This window comes from Pectinophora gossypiella, chromosome 8 (assembly GCF_024362695.1).
Source record: "Pectinophora gossypiella chromosome 8, ilPecGoss1.1, whole genome shotgun sequence".
Taxonomy (NCBI): domain Eukaryota; kingdom Metazoa; phylum Arthropoda; class Insecta; order Lepidoptera; family Gelechiidae; genus Pectinophora; species Pectinophora gossypiella.
This window is the reverse complement of record NC_065411.1, coordinates 3,839,055-3,858,034: the sequence shown is the minus strand read 5'-3', so window position 1 is coordinate 3,858,034 and position 18,980 is coordinate 3,839,055. Positions and strand designations below refer to the sequence as shown.

Below are 18,980 nucleotides of genomic sequence, written 5' to 3'. Positions count from 1 at the left end.
CACTGTTATTTCTGCTCTGATCTGTTTCTGAATAATCTGAATGTTCACTGATTTCTGTTCTCTGTTCTAATGCACCTTCTTTTGTTCTCTGAAAATTATTTAGTTTTTTCGTAATGACAGCCCGCCAAAAAGCATCAACTTTTTTCTGGCCAGTGTTATTATGACATATATAACCTACAAATCGATTACTCACTCGAGTAAAAATAAAATCGATATGATGCATTTTAATATTATTATGAATTTGATTATTTAAATTCGAGAACTGATTACAGTTCGAGACAGAGGTGTATCCTTAGCCTTCCTATGAAGGTCATTATACTAGTGATCCTCAAGATGAGCCAGAATATGTCGAGGACATTCCTACTTCCTTTTATACTATCATAAGGATTGATGAGGTAGGTCATTGATCTCACACTCCACACGAGAGAAGAAGACAATGTAGTGAAGTAATTAATACTAAGTTTTAACATCAGAAACTGTATTAGTGGTTTGTTCAGGAAAATAGAATACTAAAATTTTGTGTTCAAAAAGTGTAGAAATAATTCAATACTTTCTACATGGGTACCTTGCCTTACCTTAAGGTACCTTTTTGAACACAATATTTTAATATCACTTACTTATATTAACCTTAGGTGGTTAGAAATTCAGAATAGTTTAAGGCACCTTGCGTCATAGGTTGATAGATAAAGCCTACTTACCTACTACGAAATAAAGTTTTAACACAAAAGCTCTACATATCAAATATCTGTTCCAATTTGTCATCAGATTGTCATTATCTACTTACCATCAAGATCATCGTATTGTAATTGTAATTTTAGTCGCTTTCACTTGTCGCCAAACATCACTATGCGAATTGTCATTTCGGCATCGCGTTATGTCAGTTCCAATTCGAAGGAGCTTAGTAAACTTAACAGAAGTTTTTATACCAAGTTTCGCGTTTTACAATCCAGGTTGGCGTGTGCCTCGATCGCCAGGATAGCGTGGACTGACAGAAGCACTCTTGCGCAGTCAGTACGTACCTAGTCCAATTGTAAAACGCGATTATTTGTTAACTAGCCACGCGTTCGGAAACAATTGACGGTGTGCAGCCTGCGAGATAAGATTTAACTTGTGTGTTTGTTTTATACAAACAGGTTTCAAGGGCCGGGTGACACCCTTTTACAAAGCTCTATAAGTGTACTTAAGTACCTACCTTTAGGTATATAACCTATTGGCTTTAATTTACTTACTAGGTAGGTACTTGCGCTTGCGTTCAAATGTTATTTTATTACGCTATATATGATTATCTTTCAAATAAAACTTAAAGTTGTTGTCAAATGAAATATACTTTATTGGACTCAAACAGAACTTATCTTTGACTTAGGAAAGTACTCAATTGTCACCATAAAGTTCATCATATCCATTAGACCGACCCGATAGGTGGTGAGCCGTATCGTCTGAAGCACCTAAACAACCAAATTAAGTACCTAATTAAATGTTGAAAGTAGAGCTTTAAATCCATCACAATCATCAATTTGTAAGCGCCGTATAGAGGAGTCTACTAACCTGCTACTAAATTAAAAAAATACTTACCATAACAATAAATCTCGAAAACGCCTCCGCTGATTGCGCCCGCGCACCTTGTCTTCATTGTTACAGCGCAGCTCGCTGTCAACGCGTCTCATTTGTCGCCCGGCTGGCTGTCAATCATTACATCTATTGACCAATTTATTTACCACTCCCACTATAACTGGAGTAACTTTTTTTGACATGACTTATTGTAGATTTGCCGCAAATGGTATTAATTACTTGTCATCTAATGAAAACCACGTTAAGCGCCTTTAAAAACAATCACATTTGGTTTTTTTTTAAGAACACATTGCAATATTATAGACAAGCGAGTTTCAATCCAGATCAAAAATAGTCTCAATTTTTTTAATTAATTAAAAAACGACAAAATTCTCTTATTGTCAAGTACTTCAATAAATTTAACACGTTTTGGTTATTTACGTTTTATTATTTGCGATTTCGATGTATGTAATGTATGCAGTGTTAACAAGTTGCATTAAGGACAGGTTCTTCTTAAAAAAACGATTATGTGATATTGTTGGAGGCGATGGTCGCTCCGGTAAATAAAACTCTTCGAGATGTTAAAAAGTGGACTGTATTATATTAAAACTAGGAAATATTTACATAAAGTTAGGAGATATAAGAAAACGTGCCTCGTCGGCAAAGTCCGTGGCGTAAAGTCCTGTAATATTGCCATAGGACAAAATATTACAGTAAAAATAATATAGACCTTGATGTTGCCAACATGCTGCGGCCTCACAGAATATGACTTATTTTTAAATTGAAGTAATTAACCTTTTAAAGCACAACTTATAGAGTAGAATATCAAAACTATTAAGGACATACTACTGAAGTGAAGCTAATCAATTCAATGTAAAACATTCTTTTTAAAGTATTCTATGAAGCACATGAATAACATTCTTTTAAGTTAAGTGAAAAACAATCTAGTGAAAACTTTAGACACATAAGTACAAATAGTAACCTTTTACATCTGATACAATGCCTTTATATAAGTTAAAGAAAAACTATCGACCAGAGTATAGATGTACAACAGTTTTAAGAATTGTTATTATTAAAAGAGAAAAACATTACATCTCATAACAATATTTGTAAGAAAACTGTTTGCAAAATGAAAACATTAAAATAATAATTTTATGTAACTTATTCTATATAAAAATGTCCTATAATAGGTATGTAAGTAAAACATAACAATGTATCTTAAGGTAAGTAAAAAACATAAGCACATATCTTATAAAATAAAATAACTTTGTAATCTTATTCTAAAATTTACCTACCAATGCATGTAATGCTCATTCCGAATAATGAGTTGTGTAACGTGAATTTTTAAATAATATCAAGGGGTATTCCTTAACATAGGTAACATTAGCATGGTTAAGCCTGCCCCCTACTCTTTAAAAGGCCCTGTTCATCTACAAACGGAAACAAAGGCTTTGAGATACCTACCTTTCAAAACAATAACCATTTCCTATAGAGTGGAATTCCTCTTTAAGTGAAGCAAAGTAATCATGTTTCAAAATCAGTCTCAATGTATTACTTAAACTCGGCACTAGACAAATAGTTATTAGGTACGTTTTTTATCGTATTTAGATTTAATATTGCGACAGAATCTCAGTACATAAGTAAACTCGTGTTATTTTTGTATGGACGAATACTTGTAAATATAATAGATTACCTCTGCTTGCGATTGCGCGACCATGGAGATCACGGCGCTGGAGGACGGGCTTCAGGTAGGTTTGCAGGTGACCCGGGTGTAGCAGACTTCAGCTCAGGTAAATTAACAGGTAAGTCCATATGTTCATTGAATGGATACTCACTGTTTCGCAGAAAGTCTGGGCCGTGCCACCATAACTTGGAGTGTGGAAGATCACTGGGGTTAATACCTCTGCTTACTAGATCGGCAGGGTTATCAATAGTATTAACATAAAGCCAGTGAAAGTTGGATGTTAAGTCGCAAACAACTTTTATTCTATTTGCCACATATGCTCCCAGCTTTGCCACCTCTGTCTTCATCCAAGCAAGTACTATCTTGCTATCAGAGAACAAGTATACGTTATGGATGGAAATTTTTAACTGAATAGTTTCATACACTTTTTTAACTAACTTTGCAAGTAACAGACATGCATTCAACTCAAGCCTGGGAACAGTTAGGCTTTTACTAAGGGGATTAATCCTGGATTTAGAGCAAAGTAAACTTAGCAGCACCTCACCTGTCGACGATGTAACCCGCAGGTATGTACAGCAACCATAAGCCACCTTGCTGGAGGCATCGGCAAACCCAATGAGCTCCACCTTGACTGCTTGTTTCACAGGAATATTCCTACTTAAATAAATTGGCTCTAACTTATTCAAGCTTTCTATAAATTGTAACCATTAATTTTTTATGTTTTCAGGGAGAGGAGAGTCCCAACCTACGTTTGCAGACCATATCTTCTGTAGTATGACCTTTGCCCTAACTATAATGGGGCTTGCGTAACCCATGGGATCGAAAAATTTGCAAACGTAACTTAAAATATTACGCTTAGTTACTCGTTTAAAATCGTATGGTTCAGGGGATGAAATTATGAAAGAATCGTCACTTAAATCGACATTCAAACCTAGTGCTTTAAAACTCTGATTCTCTGGGCTAGGCAGCTCATTTAAGTGCCGCTGTTCCGGCAGTATGTCAGACAAGACGTCAGGGTTGTTGGATGTCCATTTATGTGTCTGAAATCCACCTCTAGCAAGCATTTCCCGCAACTCATTCTTTGCTGTAACTAACGTAGATAAGTCGTCATTAGAATATAAAATGTCATCAACGTAACAACAATTATCAAGAATAAATGAAGCTAATGGGAGCTCATTATTAAATCGCGTTGATAACTCTTTTAAACAGCGTGTGGCCAGGTAACTAGAACTTTTTAGCCCGTACGTAACGGTATCCAATTGAATACATTTAATGTCCTCATTTGGATTGTCCCGCCACAACACATTTTGTAAGGAAGTGTACTGAGGATTGATTCGTATGTTTCTAAACATATGGCGAATGTCAGCCGTAATCGTGTACGCGCCGAAACGGTACAATAAAATGATATCAAAGAGGTCTCGTTGAACAACAGGTCCATTCAATAGCAAGTCATTCAAAGACACTCCCTTGCTACCCTTCAATGATCCATCAAAAACAGTTCTTAAGCGAGTTGATCTACTGTGTTCATTCATGACAGCAAAATGAGCAAAAAAGTATAGGGGATCCCTAGCAAAATCGTATTGCTCAATGTCAACATAATGCGCATGGTTCAATTTTATAAAATCTTTAATAAAGCTCTGATATTCAGAGAAAGACTTCTCATCTTTATGTAATCGTTTTTCTAAACTCAAAAATCGCTGAAGTGCACTATGGAATGAATCACCTAATGTATTGCTTACCTCATCTAAAGGCAATTTCAAAGGCAAATCTAATGAAAATTGATTGTCCTGCAACTTCACAGAGTTTTGAAATATATTTTCGCAGAGCTCTTGCTCTGTAGTTTTTTCATTATATACATGTGGTACACTTTCAGCTTCCCAAAATGAACTTACAGCATTATTAAGACCGTTATCACAGCTTTGACAAAACAAAGATACAACCTTATCAGCCGCATGCTGGTCTGCAATACTACCTCCCACTACATAGCCGAACTCGGTGTTTATGAAGCGCGGTGTGGGCAGCTCATTCTGCGATGAGAGGCGCTCTGGCTCCGTGGATGGCAGTATCACCTGAAAAAATATGTCCGCACCCATAAGCATATCAATTTCCCCAGGCACATTAAAGTTATCATCTGCAAGTGGTAAGGCAGGTGGGATGAACATACGCGACAAGTCAATCTTGTTTTGTGGGAGTTTGCATGTGATTGTGTCAATGACATGGCAGTTGACCGTAGTTGAATAGTCAGACTTCAATGAATAGACATGCAACGGAAGGGAATAGGATATTTTGGTCTTTGCATTGGAAATACCAACTATATCAGCCGCATTCCGCTTAGGAGTCATGCCTAGCATATTGACAAGCTTGCTGGTAACAAACGAAGCCTGTGAGCCACTGTCTAATAAGGCCTTTATGGTGTGCTCCGTGCCATCCTTAGCAACAACCTTGACACGGCAAGTGGGAAGGATCACATGTGCATTGTCACGAGAGAAATTGCATGACTGTATTGTATTGACCACTTCCTCAGCGTGCAGTAATGTATTATGTGCTTGCCTGCATGTAGCGCATCGGAAATGGTATCTGCATTTTTTAGTGTGTGAATTTAAGCATATCTCACACAACTTGTTAGCCCTAACAAACTTTATTCTGTCAGCGGCAGCCATACATTTAAAATGCGGGCAGTTAAATAATTTGTGGGTTGTGGACTTACATTTCAGACATCCGGAGGCTCCTGAGTCGGTTGCGATGTTGACAGCCAGTTTCTTCCTTACCATACCCTGGTCTGCAGTTTCCAGAGCCATGGCTCGTCGTTCTAGGTACTCAAGGAACTCCTTGAGGGACGGGTCAGCCTTCAGGTCTCGTTCCATCTGATATGCTCGTGCCGTGTAGGTATCTAGTTTGCGAAACAAAAGACACAATAATATGGCATCCCACGATTTAACTGAGTCGTCTAAGTTCTTTAAAGCCGCAATTTCTTGCCTAACTGTCGATATAAACTCGCGCAGTTGCACTGAGGTTGATTTTGATACAGAGGGCATATCCAAGATTGTGTTAATATGATCACAAATAATCAAGTGACGATTGTTATATCTAGTGTTAATTAATTGCAATGCCTCTTCATAACTCTCATCTAACAAAGGTAAGTTCTTAATCAAGTCATAAGGTTCATCTTTTAACAAAGTCCTTAAATAGTACATGCGTTGGATATTGTCTAACGAACTATTATTATGAATCATGCTGTTATACAGTTGAATAAACGGCTTAAAGTCACCGTACTTACCAGTGAAAGGTTTAATTTGTATTTGAGGCAGATTGAGCTTGGCAGCCGTGACAGACGACGTTGACGGCGTGTTAGGCTTCTCGGTACGCATAGCCGTACCAGAGAGCAAAGACAGTTGGCTGCTCAGGGAACTAAGGGCCGAGTAATACTTGTCCTCCATGGACTCTACATCCTCCTTGTCGTCATCACTAAGCTGTATTATTTCCACATTAAACTGCTCGTACTCCTTGAACGAAGTCTCGAGCCGCGACTTGCGAATGTTTAAGGTGTCCATAGTCGCCTTGTTGAATTGTTCACTAGCCACAAAATTAAAAATCCGTGTCAACGTGCCCTTTACGTATCCTCTTGCTGCAATTAAATGATGAAAACGCTCGTCGTCTGCCATTGCCGTTAATAACAATTACAATAGTATATAACAAACGAATAAAACTTGTATAAATATAAAATGTAAAAAATGAAATTATGATTTAACGAAAAAAATTAAAATGGCTGAATGAGTAAAAAATTCAAAAAATTGTTCGGAGATTCGTTCCTCGTCGCGCCGGTAGAGCTTCACTGCGTCACCTTGCTGTGATTGGTTGCCGCTCTGCGTCAAATTTCCCGCTCGTCCGTGGTTGGCTGAAATGCTGTGCCGCCGTTGTATTATAGGCCGCACGCACAAGGCACACGGAGTGAGTGAGTGGTATAGATGTTGCCCTCTTGCGGTAAATATGTGCGACGAAGACACCGATCAATGATACCCAGTCAATATTGAAGTAGATTGAAGTGAAAAAATTGAAGTCACTTTTATAAAAAAAATTAAAAATTGCCGCTCACGATAAATTTTGCGTGTAGCTTGAAAATTAAAATGATGATGCTCACGATTATGTAGCGTGAAAACATGTAGGTTTCTTCCTTCTTCTATAATCTTCTTATCGCTGTTTCTGCAGCCTATTATGTAGCGATGGAATGACTAGGAAAAATTTTGCCGCCAAACCTCGTAGGCGCGAAGCGTTTGAAGTTGAAGTTGAAGTGAAGAATGTATAGAATCGCCGCAAATTCCTATTTTGTTGCGATAGATGGCTCGTCCATTAATAATTCGACGTAAATCGCTGCCACCCGTCGTAGGAAATATGCTATCGTTGACTTTATGTTGACGACACTTTCCCGCCGCCGCGCTGCTTTCTTTGTCTTCAAAGTCACTGATTTTTCCCGGTCTCGTATGGACCAATGTTGGAGGCGATGGTCGCTCCGGTAAATAAAACCCTTCGAGATGTTAAAAAGTGGACTGTATTATATTAAAACTAGGAAATATTTACATAAAGTTAGGAGATATAAGAAAACGTGCCTCGTCGGCAAAGTCCGTGGCGTAAAGTCCTGTAATATTGCCATAGGACAAAATATTACAGTAAAAATAATATAGACCTTGATGTTGCCAACAGATATGATAAGTAAAGAACAATAATGTGATAATAATAAATGGCCAAACGGATAAGTTCTCGGGATATTCCAATATTATTTCTTAGCCGGCACATTTTATTACTTCACACCAAAATAATTGTATGAAAATATAAGTAGTTATTTTTTTTAATTGGAATAAAACCGAAGATATTGTCTATAGAGCTGGTGTTGGTGCCATAATATTAAATGTTAAGACGAGTAAGTTCTATCGGGATATACCAATATTATTTCTTGGCCGGCACTTCACATTTAGACAAAGAATTTATGCAAATACAGTTTTTTAACTCGAATAAAACCGAAGACATTGGTCTTACAGCTTTGCTCGACGGATAAGACCTAACGAAATATAGTAAAAATATTTATTGGCCGGCACTTATTTTTGGGCTAAAATCCGACCCCATGAAACGGTTAGGTATCATCAATGAGTATAATTTAAAATTTCAACAAGACACAGCTCAGGTTAATGTGGCAACCAACTTTCATAACTAAATGACTTGCATTCGTAAATAATGGCAGACATTTGTCCACGTGCTCATTACGAGCATATCCATAAGTATTTTTTGACGTGAGTTAATCTCAATGCACACAGAGGCAGTGTACGGGAGCGGTCCGGACGCGGGCTTTTTTTCTGTATTTCATTGCTGTTTTCACGCGTTCACATAGAAATCGGATCGGCGTGATTCCATACCTAGTTCCCGAGTCAGTGTGTTCAGGGTACCTATTGCCTCGATCTTCTATCGTGTGGGTTGTGAGGTGGATTACCAACCCCATCAACCCCGGTGCCGCCATAGGCCCCTGACATGACTCATGTATCGACTACGTACTTACATCAGTAAGTAAGTAGTAACCGGAACCAACGGCTTCACGTGCCTTCCGAAGCACGGATCATCTTACTTTTGGACAATCAGGTGATCAGCCTGTAAGTCCTAACCAAAGTAGGGATCACAAAGTGATTTTTGTGATTTGTCCCCACCGGGATTCGAACCCGGGACCTCCGGATCGTGAGCCCAACGCTAAACCACTGGACCACGGAGGCCGTTTAATAAAGTTTATTATTATTATTAAAAAAAAACCCGCGCCCCGGCCTACCTACTTGTCTCGCTTTCGATGCTCTGTGTGCACCAACCGTTAGTGACGGTTAAATTCGACTATTTCACGGTTGTAGACTAATAGTGTATGACCCACTTCGTAAGAGTCAAGATTAGCCCACTGGGCCGGATATTGGCCTCAAGGAGACACATACATTGACCCTTTTGTTTGCTTATCAACTGCACAGTGGATGCTTACGTAAGATCGGCACAGTCAAGTTGTGTCACTAGTAGAGCTACCTACTACTTACATACCTTCACGCCGGTGTTTTCTAATGGGGTCGGCAGAAAAAACTTACAAGTACATATATAAATAAATCGTATGGTCACAGAGGAGGCTTGCACAAAACACACTCGTGATCCTAATAGTGTGGGCTGAACACAAATTATCAAAAGACAACATTCAGTCACTTTTGACACGAACCCCTGAATAAGGGCCCTATCTAACTAGGACACCAAGGTAACGTAACCTTTTTTCTTTTTGACGTGACTTATTTGTAGATTTGCCGCAGATGACATGAACTAACCGGACAAATGGGGAGCGTTGAGGGCTAAGCTTTCACCCGGTACAAAATTTAAGACAACAAGGCTGAGGGTGCCCAGTTGGGCGCGAACCTCGGCTCAGGGCGTCGTCTGAGAGGAAGAATATTTGAAAGAATTAATCGACCCTAAGTGGAGGAACCACTGCCCTATTTTTCCCTAAAAAGTAGCATGGAAAATGCTGCACCGACAAGAGCGTGGCTCTTAACGTCACCACCACGTCACGTGCACGTCACGGTAGCACTACCAACAGGACACTGTGTCAGATGCATACATCGCCACTTTTTAGCAGGGCTTTTCCCATGTGTATTTTATTTTGTGTGTTTGTATATATATACAGTCATGAACAATATAATGTACCCACTTTAGGACTCTGTCGCACTAACATATTTGACATTTAGTGAGACTTACAGTTCAAATTGTCAAAAAAGTTAATGTGACATCGTACCAAAGTGTATACATATTAATGGTCCTGACCGTACTATTGTTGATGCACCATAATAAATAAATAAAAAGACATTCGTCTTATGAATTTAAACACTGGCGAGGAGTGGGTGTACGATACTATACCCCTCTGCCTACCTCTTTAAGGCTCCAGGCGTGATGTTATGCTATGTTAAGTAACCTCTAAAAGACGCACACACGACACCGCGCACATCCATAATTATATCCTCTGCGCGGTGACAGACCATCTGTCACAACTCGTTCACCGTTCAAGAGCAGTGCCATTATCGAATTACGGACCCTGCGCGCGCGCAGCTCTTTCGACTGCCACGGCCGCTGCTCTTTCCGCCGGCCTCCGTTGCATCCCGGAGAGGTGTGCAAGGGATGCGGAAATAGTTTAATCAAATCTTTATCTATCAAAAAAAGGTAAATTTGTTTTATATTCCGCAAATTATTGTATTGTTTTATTTTGTGCTTGTGGATTCCAGGGTTTGTGCCCAGTTAATGGCAATAGACTCGCCCCCGATTACCCTGGAATGCATTCCAAAGAGGTGTGCAAAGGATGCGGAAATAGTTTAATCAAAGCTTTATCTATTCAAAAGTACAATTGTCTTATCTTCCGGAAATTGTTGTTTTCTTTTGTTTTTTTTTATTTGTGATTTCCACTATTTGTTCCCGGTTGATGTCAATCAATAGGCTCGCCCTACAGTACAGTACCATAGAATTTTGTATTACTTTCATTATACGTTATTGTTACATTATGTAGGTAGCAGGTAACCAACTACTATTATAAATGCCGTAAGTATTTATAATGAGGTGTAGTAATGACAATTGAGAAAGGTATTATATGTATAGGGTGTTAGTGACGTCGTAACTAGTTTGAGGGATGATTCAGGTCATGATTTGAATTTTTATTAAGTGGAATTTTCCGTCGCTAAATTATGGAACGGAAAATAATTTAAAAAAACACTAAAGTTATCACGAATTTTACGACAGGAAAATCCACTTGATATCAACTCCGAATCATGGTCTGAATCATCCCCTCAATATTTGTTACTATGTCTCTAACGCGCTGTATTTTCTTGGGTGGTTCGAAAGCGTAGAGGATGAATGAAAAAGCGTAAGTACCTATTTACTTAGTAGACGCGGAGGCGGGTTCGATTCCCGATGGGGACATATCACAAAAATCACTTTGTGATCCCTAGTTTGGTTAGAATATTACAGGCTGATCACCTGATTGGCCGATAGTAAGACGATCCGTGCCTCGGGGGGCACGTTAAGCTGTTGGTCCCGGTTACTACTTAATGATGTAAGTTAGTAATCGTTACATGAGCCATGTCACGGGCCTTTGGCGGCTCAATAGTAACGCTGACACCAGGGTTGATGGGATTCTTAATCCACCTCATAACCCACACGATAGAAGAAGAAGTAGAAGCGAAAGAGGAACGTTTATGTTACAATACCACGTTCACTGAAGCGTAGGTAAGCAGCTTTCGTTAATCGTCGACATTAACTTACTTCTCAATATCGTAGATTCATTCGACAACGCTCGAGCGCTCCTCAAAAAGTACTTACCATGATTATGTGACATCTTTATGCTTGCCATATAGGTAATTTGTTATTCTAGCTGCAAGCATAGTAATAAATTATTCAGCGAATTAACTTCTATTCATATAAAACTATGATTGAATACAAAACACTGGGTATTAAACATGTCAACACTAATTGTTGTCCTTCTCCGTGGTACTTTAATAAAGCGCCATCTGCCGTCGAGTAGCTGAAATACCCACATTAGACCGTAGCGGAAAGTCCGGTAATTTTTTCGTTAGATATTTTCTCATTTTGGCAATAAAATTGAGTAAAGAAATTGGTGCGTCGTGATGAAAGTAGTGGACCACGAAAAATTTGTGATATTTGGTCCATTATGTGAATACGTACGTAAACTCGCGCCTATTTCCCAAGGGAGTAAGCAGGGACTACTTATGAATTTAATACTCCATACACGTGTGTCATCCGGTTGTATTTGGATTATTTAAGGGAAAGTCAAAGCGAGCGGAACGTAAGTTAAGTACATAAGTATTAAAAATAATGAGGTAGTTAGGGGTACATTTATCGTAAGATGAACTTTAGTAAGTACCCACATTTGTAGGGCTAACGGTCATTTTATCGATTCTGACGATATAATTATGTCGTTTTGTCGATTAGTGCTAATATGTGAACCCAAATAAGTTATATCGTTCTGACAAATTACGAACAAAATCACGTGGCACGCATGTTAGAGAAAAAGTCAAACTTATTTAATTCGAGAAAATTTATTGAATCGATCGATAATTTTATCACGTTGCGCCTGTTAGCACTGCTGGTGAGGTGTGGGTACGGTCACGAGCATTAATATGTATACACTTTGGTACCATGTCACATTAACTTTTTTGACAAATTGAACTGTAAGTCTCACTAAATGTCAAATATGTTAGTGCGACAGAGTCCTAAAGTGGGTACATTATATTGCTCGTGACTGTACTTACACCTATCACGTTGGTCTAACAGAAAGCTATAAGATAGGTGGTGAGTATGGCCGTCTATAATGGCCGAGCTGTGTTAGTGAAAACTAATAATAAATATATAACTCATTGGTGCACACGCGGTACCAGGGTTCAAACCAGCGCTATAAGTATTAAGTATTAGGAGGAGGAGGAGCTCGGTGGCGCAGCGGTAAACGCGCTCGGTCTGCGATTGTTGAAGTTAAGCAACTTTCGCAAAGGTCGGTCATAGGATGGGTGACCACAAAAAAAAAAGTTTTCATCTCGAGCCCCTCCGTGCTTCGGAAGGCACGTAAAGCCGTTGGTCCCGGCTGCATTAGCAGTCGTTAATAACCACCAAATCCGCAGTGGGCCCGCGTGGTGGTTTAAGGCCCGATCTCCCTATCCATCCATAGGGAAGGCCCGTGCCCCAGCAGTGGGGACGTTAATGGGCTGGTGATGTGGTGATGTGGTGCACACGCGGTACCAGGGTTCAAACCAGCGCTATAAGTATTAAGTATTAGCTTGTTGGTATGTATACCTTCTTCTAAAACTGCCATGCATTATCGGGAGTCGGTGATCGTTCACCACCCAAAATTCTAATTCAAAAATATTTATTTTTCAAAATTGGCTTACCTACAAAGTTAGCGCTTTTTGAACGTCAAAAAATTTAATTACATATTATGTAACTAGCTGTAAAACTACTACCACATCGGAATCTGTAACGCTGAGGGAAAGACGTGGCCAGAAAACCTCCCAGCACAGGGCCCTAGTACTACTGTTTCATGTTTTCCTCTATTTTTTTTTTTAATCCAGTTTGTATTACTTAATTTAAACCCCAAAGTCTTCTCTTTTCTGAACCAGTTTATATTACCTAAATGTAGAAAATACTGACCCAATACGCCAGAGTCTGTTGACTGAAGTTTATCCACATGCCCAAGCCAGAGTCTGGGTTTTAACTCTATCAGAAAGTATATTTTTATATGGAACGCGATCAACGGTTGAAGACACCATTCCCATACTAAAATTACCACGATGATAATTCAACAACATAACATAGCAACACCTAAATCCTCGAAGGGCCAGGAAGAGATGTATATTTGTATAATACACCTACTCTTCGCCAGCTTTTGGTTGATACTTCACTACGTAGTATTTACCGGGTGAGACCCTTCAGCGCTCCCTATTTGTCCGACCAATTAGTTAATGCCATCTGCCGCAAATCTACAATAAGTCACGTCATAAAAAAAGTATTTAAATAACTGAATTTTATTAAGTATCTTGATGGACATCCAAACAATGAATTGTCGTGACATTGAAAGAAAATCGTCCTTTATTTGTACTTAATGATAATAGGTTATATGGACAAGTATTGTAGACTGAACTGATAATAAATGACAAAAATATTATTGTTTTTTGACAAAATATTTATGAAAAAATAGGCAAACTATAAGTTCCTAATAGGATGGGCAGCAGCACAGCAACACGATTTGCCGATACTTTTGCGAGGAAGAGCTGGATATGAACGCGACTTCGCCTTAAGTTGACATTCATACTTTATATCCTCAAATAAATACTGCTTGTTTGTTCTTGGTATTTAATATAATTATAATTAATAAACATCCTTATCATCTTGATTAAATAATAGAATGCAAGCTACAATGATTGTGGTATGACGGAAGCTAGGTAAGTCAGTGATTGTTGTGAATTTACGCAACATACCGCGTTTCAAAGTTAACGCAAAATGAGTTTGTCCGACGAAGAAAATACATTTTATGTTGTCGAAAAACTACCCAATTACCCTAGCAAATACAGCCGGTTTCACAGGTACCTCCGAAATCACATCATTTTAACCTACTTACGTGTTAATATTACGAATCACATTAAAAATGCTCACATAATTCATGATTTTTAATAGATCATAATACAAGTATATTGTACCTATGTAGGTAAACAATCTTACTACGATTAGGTACCTGCTGATACAGACAAGAAAGGGTTCTTAGTGTTACTAAGTATAGTAACATAATTATTATAAATCAATGTTCTTACTCATCAAATGGTTCACTTTTGTACCTACTATGATGGCTAGTCCACATTCGAATTTATTGGACAGTTATGCTAACTGTTTGAAATTGTAACTTATTATTAATATAATAATAAGAATATCTTATTGACAGTTTTATAATATTTCAGATGTAGCAATCTGCGCAATTCAAGTAGAAGGGGAACAGAGCGCATAGTATTTAAAAACGGCCATTTCAACTTGGAGAAATCCACATCGAAGTACCACGTCTTTCCCGATATCGTGACGACGTTTGTGGAAGCCCGATGGCGGTGGACTCTGATCTACTGCATCCTAACTTATATTACCACCTGGCTCATCTTCGCCGCAGTCTGGTGGCTCATTTTGTACAGCCATGGAGACCTCGAGGACGACCACTTGCCCCACGCGATCAACACCACCGAATGGACACCCTGCATCAGGGAAATATACGACTTCACATCAATATTCCTCTTCAGCATCGAAATCCACACCACAATCGGCTACGGAACACGTTCGTTGACGTTGGAATGCCCTGAAGCCATGATAACCATGTGCATTGAAAGCATCCTCGGCACCATTATTCAATCGTTTATTATCGGAATCGTCTTCGCGAAATTAACAAGACCAAAGAACCGTGCACAAACTCTTCTGTTCTCCAAAAACGCCATCATCAACCAGAGGGATCGGTACCTCAGCTTAATATTTCGAATCGGGAACACCAGGAAATCCAGAATTATAGCTTCAAGTGTTCATGCATATTTGATTAGATACGTCACAAAATTAGGTCAAAATAAGTTAAAAAATACTGATCAGATAAAATTGGACTTGAAAGTGGATAATAGTGAAGATATCTTGTTCATGTTTCCGATATCTGCTGTGCACAGGATTGACGAGAAGAGCCCATTTTACTCCATGTCTGCTTATGATATGCTGAAGACGAGGTTGGAGATTCTTGTTGTATTTGAGGGCACGATAGAGTCCACGGGACAACCCGTGCAAGCGAAGTCAAGTTACACGGCTCATGAAATCCTTTGGGGGCATCGTTTTCTTCAGCTGATGTCTTACAGCCGAGCCAAGCGTGGGCTCGTTATAGATTACGCGAAGTTTGACGAAACAATTCGAGTAAACACACCACTTTGTTCCGCCAGGGAACTGAGAGAGTTTTATGAGTTTGATGCGAATACTCAAGCGGTTGTTGCTAAAGCAATCACGTACACGTAGTCACTAATGGCACATGTTCTAATAAATTGGTACAATTCTGTCATAGTCCTGTTTTCTTTAAATGTGGGTTCAATAACAGTATCAATTTCCTAAGCTCCATGAGGTCCTGGTACATTGTCTTCATTGCGAACATCTGCACTTGTAACAGCGACAGTTTTAACTTCACTGACGATAACATAACATTACAGTTTCTAATGTCACAGTCTAACTTTAATAACAAATTGTTATTCTCTTCGAGTTGTCTTTTAATATAATTTATTTCACTTATTCGAATACTCATTTTAGTAAATTCCACAACGGAATGGACGGAAATATTATACACAACTACCTATTTACTTATTTTAAAAATCGCTCGTAATTATCACACACATCGCGCTAAATAAGGACGTCTGAATATACTAGGTAGTAGGTCTGTACTACTATGAAATATGCATTCATATCGAATTCTACAAAATGTAAAGTAATACTGGGTATGAGACATACAGTACTGTACACAAAAGTTGAGATAAATATCAAGAATTGATAGCAAGCTGATACATCGTTTAGATTGTCATAAGTATTACCTACTATGATTTATTTTAGCAATAAAGATAAAGTATGCGGCGTGTCTTTGTATATTCGCCCGTAGGTCTATAATAAATAGAATGTATACTAAGTAAATAGTAACACGAGGTCAATTTTTATCAACTTCCCTGTTAATACTGGTGCATTAATTGATACTACATAGTCACAGGTGTGTTGTAAGTATCTACATGTTTTTTAGAGACGAAACTAAATCCTAAAGCATATGGATTGAAAAGGGCCCTGTCTTGGAGTGAAAATTCAAACCTGGATTTTTGAATTTGTGTAGAAAATATAAAAAAAATGTTTATGCAAGTGTTTCACACAAATTTCCTGAAATATACATATAGATATACGTAAGCTCTCGCAAGACTAGGTACCTAGCTTTTCGATTGCGGAAGGCAAAAAGGTGGTACAACTACTTAGGTACAATCATAATTCAATTTAAATCGGATTACAAAAAATGTTGAATCATTTATAGCTAAAAACAGTAGCAGAAGAAGTAACTACTGAGTGCCGCTTGAGAAATCTTTTGTTTCTAATTGTACACCGGTAAATTATAAGTATCTAAGTAATACGACCTCACAACTGGTTCTCTGTTCTTCTTGACCGGTTAGTAGTTTGAGTTAGGCCTCAGGAAACTAGAATTTCCCCGAGGGCTATAGGATAGATAGAAAGGGAAGGTACATAAAATCGTAGGTATGTAATGAAATAGATTATAAACACAACTTACTCCCGTAATCTCTATAGGGGTGGGCAGAACCACATGTCTACCTATCAATTGAACTTTAAGTAGGTATCTAATTTAAAATGAAATAAATACACAGAATAGTTTGCTCTTTCTTTCGTTAAATACTCAAAAAGTACGTACTGTCTACGATGAAGCAAACATTTTTTTTATTATTAAAAAATAACCAAATACCAAGGAAAGGCCGTAAGACCTTTGAAGGAAAGATAAGAATAAATAATTTATAATGTAAAGGCAAAAATAGCAGTAACGCTGCAGTGCAGGCTCGACAGTCCATAGACATGGAGACCGTATTTTTTCATTTTGGTAGAATTTACTGTGCAATTATTGGCAACACTAGCATATCGAATGACGTTAACGCACTAATGCCAACGTTCACAAAAAAATTAACAAAAATTGACAAAAGTGTGCTGTCATTTTTCTGTTCATCGAATCAATCACTTGATATTTCTAAAACAATTCATCTCAATAATAGAAACGATGTTTCGAGCTAACAATTTCGATAAATTACTTGGTAGGTGCAATAGAGTGCGTTTTTGAAGTATTTAACTGTGTTGTTTGGCACATCAAAATTGATGTATTGGTGACGATATTTTTATTCGGAGTACTTTTCTCTGATTTGCATTCGACTTTCTACGACTGTTTAGTGTCATTATTGTCTCAAGCAAGTGCTGTTCTCATAATTTGTAGCCTTTTGGTGATGAAAGATATGACAAGAGTTTAGAAGACGATCAGTAATGGTGAAATAATTTGTTCTAGATAAAGCGACAAGTAATCTACGTCTGGATCCCGATTGGCCGACGATCCTACAAATTTGTGATTTGATTAGACAAAATGATTGCACGTAAGTCTCGGACACACGCCTTATAATGTCGATTTCCAATAAGATCATGGCATTTCTTATTTTCATGAACTATGTTTTGCTTGCAGCCCTAAGTACGCAGTGGGCGCTGTGAAGAAAAAGCTGTATTCCCAGAATCCACACCAGGCTATGTTTGCTCTCCTTACATTGGAGAGTATTGTAAAAAACTGTGGTATGCACTCTGACACATTCCTAAAACAATAACAAGCTGTTAGTGCAAGCCACACCAAGCTGTTAATCACTGTATTTTATTTAAATACACTTTCTATTCATAAGACAATTTTATTGAAGTCATTTTTTTTATTTGCAGTATCATATAATATAATTGTTTTAAAAGCGTTCTTCAAACTAGGTATAATTATTTATTTATTATTACCTTATCAGAATTTTATATGTACACATGAGATAAAAATTGTATTTTCTACTACTGGCATGTTAAGTTAACAACCATAATACAGTTATAAATTTTGAATTTTACATGTTTATGGCTAAACAAATGGTGTAAGAATTACAGCAGGACCAATTGCATAGTGCAAAAGAGATAAGAGATATGTCTCTGGTGCACTAATGGTATACAGCTTAGTATGAAAGAGACAAACTATAATTTCAATCAAGTTATGTTTGTTGGATCATAATATTGTATCCTCTCTTCAGTTGATTGAGGAGAAGCCTGTGTCCAGCCAGCAATAGGTTATAGGCTGTTTATATTACATAATTAATGTATTGTATATAAACTCAGGGTCTGGAATACATGATGAGGTGGCATCAAAGGGCTTCTGTGAGATGCTGCGGGACCTGGTGAAAACTACACAGCATGAGAACCTCCGCACGAAGATCCTAGAGTTGATCCAGGCTTGGGCATTTGCCTTCCGTAACAATCAGAAATATAGAGCTGTTCAGGCAAGTACCCTATTTTACACTATTATAAAAGAATAAACACTACTACACACACACTTACAGGAAACACTTGTCACTAAAGCAACAATTAGTTCACTATTGTA

The 18,980-nt window shown here is 38.1% G+C and overlaps 4 protein-coding genes across 10 annotated transcripts in view; 2 read left to right on the top strand and 2 right to left on the bottom strand.

The window, feature by feature from the left end:
- The window catches only part of LOC126368897 (G protein-activated inward rectifier potassium channel 3-like), a 39,064-nt gene extending 38,095 nt beyond the window's left edge, over positions 1-969 (bottom strand). For both annotated transcript variants that reach the window (XM_050013118.1, XM_050013123.1), the window contains exon 1: positions 785-969. The gene's annotated coding sequence lies outside the window, so the exon portion shown is untranslated. The remainder of the gene's footprint in view (positions 1-784) is intronic.
- Positions 970-2,133: 1,164 nt separating this feature from the next.
- LOC126368983 (uncharacterized) lies at positions 2,134-7,298 on the bottom strand. The gene is made up of 3 exons (XM_050013260.1): positions 6,510-7,298; positions 5,940-6,122; positions 2,134-5,301 (listed from the first exon to the last, which is right to left on the bottom strand). Exons 1-3 carry the CDS (start codon positions 6,892-6,894, stop codon positions 5,255-5,257), a joined length of 615 nt encoding a protein of 204 aa, XP_049869217.1. The 5' UTR covers positions 6,895-7,298; the 3' UTR covers positions 2,134-5,254.
- Positions 7,299-14,235: 6,937 nt separating this feature from the next.
- LOC126368941 (G protein-activated inward rectifier potassium channel 3-like) lies at positions 14,236-15,853 on the top strand. The gene is made up of 2 exons (XM_050013197.1): positions 14,236-14,367; positions 14,737-15,853. The coding sequence occupies exons 1-2, from the start codon at positions 14,285-14,287 to the stop codon at positions 15,806-15,808; spliced, it is 1,155 nt and encodes a 384-aa protein (XP_049869154.1). The 5' UTR covers positions 14,236-14,284; the 3' UTR covers positions 15,809-15,853.
- Positions 15,854-17,472: 1,619 nt separating this feature from the next.
- The window catches only part of LOC126368857 (hepatocyte growth factor-regulated tyrosine kinase substrate), a 34,048-nt gene continuing 32,540 nt past the window's right edge, over positions 17,473-18,980 (top strand). For 3 of the 6 annotated variants that reach the window (XM_050013040.1, XM_050013041.1, XM_050013039.1), the window contains exons 1-4: positions 17,473-17,631; positions 17,877-17,961; positions 18,048-18,151; positions 18,719-18,879. In XM_050013040.1, the coding sequence (XP_049868997.1) occupies positions 17,598-17,631; positions 17,877-17,961; positions 18,048-18,151; positions 18,719-18,879 (384 nt within the window). In that variant the 5' untranslated portion in view covers positions 17,473-17,597. The remainder of the gene's footprint in view (positions 17,632-17,876; positions 17,962-18,047; positions 18,152-18,718; positions 18,880-18,980) is intronic. The other 3 variants (XM_050013045.1, XM_050013044.1, XM_050013043.1) reach the window with 3 other exon arrangements.

What these genes read in the sequence shown, in the direction of transcription:
- LOC126368983 (XM_050013260.1), bottom strand. Translation starts at nt 6,894, where the DNA reads ATGGCAGACGACGAGCGTTTTCATCATTTAATTGCAGCAAGAGGATAC. An exon ending in ACAAATTAAACCTTTCACTG is followed by an intron (nt 6,123 to 6,509) that starts GTAAGTACGGTG and finishes TTCGCAAACTAG; the next exon opens with ATACCTACACGGCACGAGCA. An exon ending in AGCCTCCGGATGTCTGAAAT is followed by an intron (nt 5,302 to 5,939) that starts GTAAGTCCACAA and finishes ATATTTTTTCAG; the next exon opens with GTGATACTGCCATCCACGGA.
- LOC126368941 (XM_050013197.1), top strand. Translation starts at nt 14,285, where the DNA reads ATGAGTTTGTCCGACGAAGAAAATACATTTTATGTTGTCGAAAAACTA. An exon ending in AAATACAGCCGGTTTCACAG is followed by an intron (nt 14,368 to 14,736) that starts GTACCTCCGAAA and finishes ATAATATTTCAG; the next exon opens with ATGTAGCAATCTGCGCAATT.